Here is a 2278-nt window from a genome sequence, read left to right on the forward strand (position 1 = left end):
AGAAATATCATATGAAGAAGAATTATTAATTTGTCCTAATGCACAAGATCCATTAAATTGGGATACATGTTATGGTAATTGTTATGAAAATAATACAGAAAATGAATTTTGGATGTCAAATTATAATAGACCATATGAATTTAAATGTGTTAATGAAAAGATTTGTTCAACTGATCCAGTTTATAGATATTTCATGAAATCATTACTTCCATCTCAAAAACAACCAAATGGAAGATATTTTGATATTTGTATGATTCGAGTTAATTCTCTTGATAATTCACATATTGATTTATGTTATAATGCTCTTCCAACTCAAGTTATTGCATTATATTATACTCCAACTGATTCACAATTACAAAAATTAACACCACCACATAAAGATTATTGTGGATATTATTTCTTCCCTTATGATATCGTTGAACAACAACAATCCTATTTTGGTGGGTTTAATTGCATTTATTATGATATTGATTGGGATGATTCTAGTTATCTTAAAAATATGGTTGATGGTTTTGATTATCAATACGTTAATAAATCAACTGGAACACAGAATTTTGATGAAGTACATTTTGTTGCTTCAGCACCATTTATTAATCAACGCTATTAATTGAAAAAACTATTTGGATTAATTTAAAAAACTATAATTATAGTTCTATTTTTTTTTAGAAGTAAATTAATTAATTCTTGAATTTTCATTAATTTGATCAACAAGATGATAAAAGTCTTGTTGTAAATTAATTGGGTAATTGTTGAATTGGATATTGAATATTTGAATTTCAACAGAAGTAATTTTATGTGTTAATCTATCAACAACATAAGTTAATGACCATTCAAAAGAGAAAGCATTTTCTTTATAAGACTTTTCTCCTTTAATATGTTTAATAATTATTTCTTGTGGTTCAATAGTAAGACAAATTCTCCAACCAGTATATCCGTCATGATATTGATGTTTTAATCTTAATGGAAGTAGATATTCAACTGCAGCAGCAAATAAAGCTTGTGTAAAAGTTTTCATAACAGCTAAACATAAACTATTTTCAGTGAATACTATTGGTAATAATCTTTTAAAAAATGTACCACAATCACCATTTCCATTATTATGAATATAAGTAAAAACAATATCAAATTGTTTATCAAATTCTTCACTAAACTCTTTTCCATCTAATTTTTTGATTAATAATGAAACTACTTCTTTTAATGTACTTTCCATTCCATATGTTTCTTCTTCATGAGATGTTGATATAATACTTCCATCTAAGATTGTATTATTTTCTTCAATTACTGTGAGTTTACTAACTAACCTTGGAATGTCAATAGCAACAGATGTTTCTGCCATTGGTTTTTCATGTAACAACAAAATCCTTTTATACATATCAGTAAATGTTAATTCAGTTCTTTGATATCTTTCAGGATCAAATTTAGTATAACCAGTTTTATTTTTCTTTTGTTTAAATAAACACGACACTCCAATAATCATGCCAGTTAATATAGCAATAATTATTATTATTATGAGTGTTAAATATATTACCTCCATTTTATGTCTTTTTAAAATGTTATTTTTTATTTTTTCTTTTTTCAGTTCTAAAAAAATAAATATTGTGATAACGATTATTCAATTAAAGTATTTACTCACAATCCTCTTCTATATATGAGGAATTAACTTTAAGCCTCAGGCGGTTTCTTTGGAGCTATTTGTAAATTATCGTCTTGGATATTATCCGGTCGTTTATTCACTTCTGAAACTGTTTTAAATTTTGATTGGTCAGTTGGTTTATAAGGTGGTTGTGATTGAGGTTGTGGATATTGAGAAAGAGGAGCTTGATAAGTAGGATTTCTATAAACACTTGGATATCCATATGATGGGTCTTGACTATGACTGAAATCAGGTGGAATCATATCAGCTCCTCCTCCAAGACTTCTTTGTTGATCATACATATATGATGAACGTCTATCTTGATCTGTAAAATAGTCAGGAGCCATTGAAACATGTTGTTGTTGTTGAACACCTCCAGGAGATGGAATTTGACCAGAAAGCATTTGACGAGAATTTTGAGGGATAGCTTTCTCAGCCATTGTTGTTTGATCTTTTTGAATAACAGAAGAATCATTAATACCAGGAGTAGCACCAACAGCACGTTGTTCAGAGAGGTCTTCAGGAATACTTGTAGAATGACAAATAGCAGGGTACTATTTATAAGTAATTATCAAATATAGAAATAGAACATATGAACGATATATAAATAAAACATATTATCTTTAAATATATAGAATATCGTCT

The 2278-nt window shown here is 27.5% G+C and overlaps 3 protein-coding genes across 3 annotated transcripts; 1 reads left to right on the top strand and 2 right to left on the bottom strand.

Annotated features, from left to right (window-relative positions):
• Positions 1–112: 112 nt before the first annotated feature.
• Positions 113–607, top strand: EHI_007750 (uncharacterized protein; the record flags this gene model as incomplete). Its single annotated transcript, XM_001913543.1, has 1 exon — positions 113–607. The coding sequence occupies one exon, from the start codon at positions 113–115 to the stop codon at positions 605–607; it is 495 nt and encodes a 164-aa protein (XP_001913578.1).
• A 66-nt stretch (positions 608–673) lies between these two features.
• EHI_007760 (uncharacterized protein) lies at positions 674–1534 on the bottom strand (the record flags this gene model as incomplete). The annotated part of the gene is made up of 1 exon (XM_649707.2): positions 674–1534. One exon carries the CDS (start codon positions 1532–1534, stop codon positions 674–676), a length of 861 nt encoding a protein of 286 aa, XP_654799.2.
• Positions 1535–1662: 128 nt separating this feature from the next.
• Positions 1663–2073, bottom strand: EHI_007770 (uncharacterized protein; the record flags this gene model as incomplete). The annotated part of the gene is made up of 1 exon (XM_001913544.1): positions 1663–2073. The coding sequence occupies one exon, from the start codon at positions 2071–2073 to the stop codon at positions 1663–1665; it is 411 nt and encodes a 136-aa protein (XP_001913579.1).
• Positions 2074–2278: the final 205 nt, after the last annotated feature.

Source organism: Entamoeba histolytica, genomic scaffold (genome assembly GCF_000208925.1).
Source record: "Entamoeba histolytica HM-1:IMSS scf_1104750516381 genomic scaffold, whole genome shotgun sequence".
In the NCBI taxonomy this organism is placed as follows: Eukaryota; Evosea; order Mastigamoebida; family Endamoebidae; genus Entamoeba; species Entamoeba histolytica.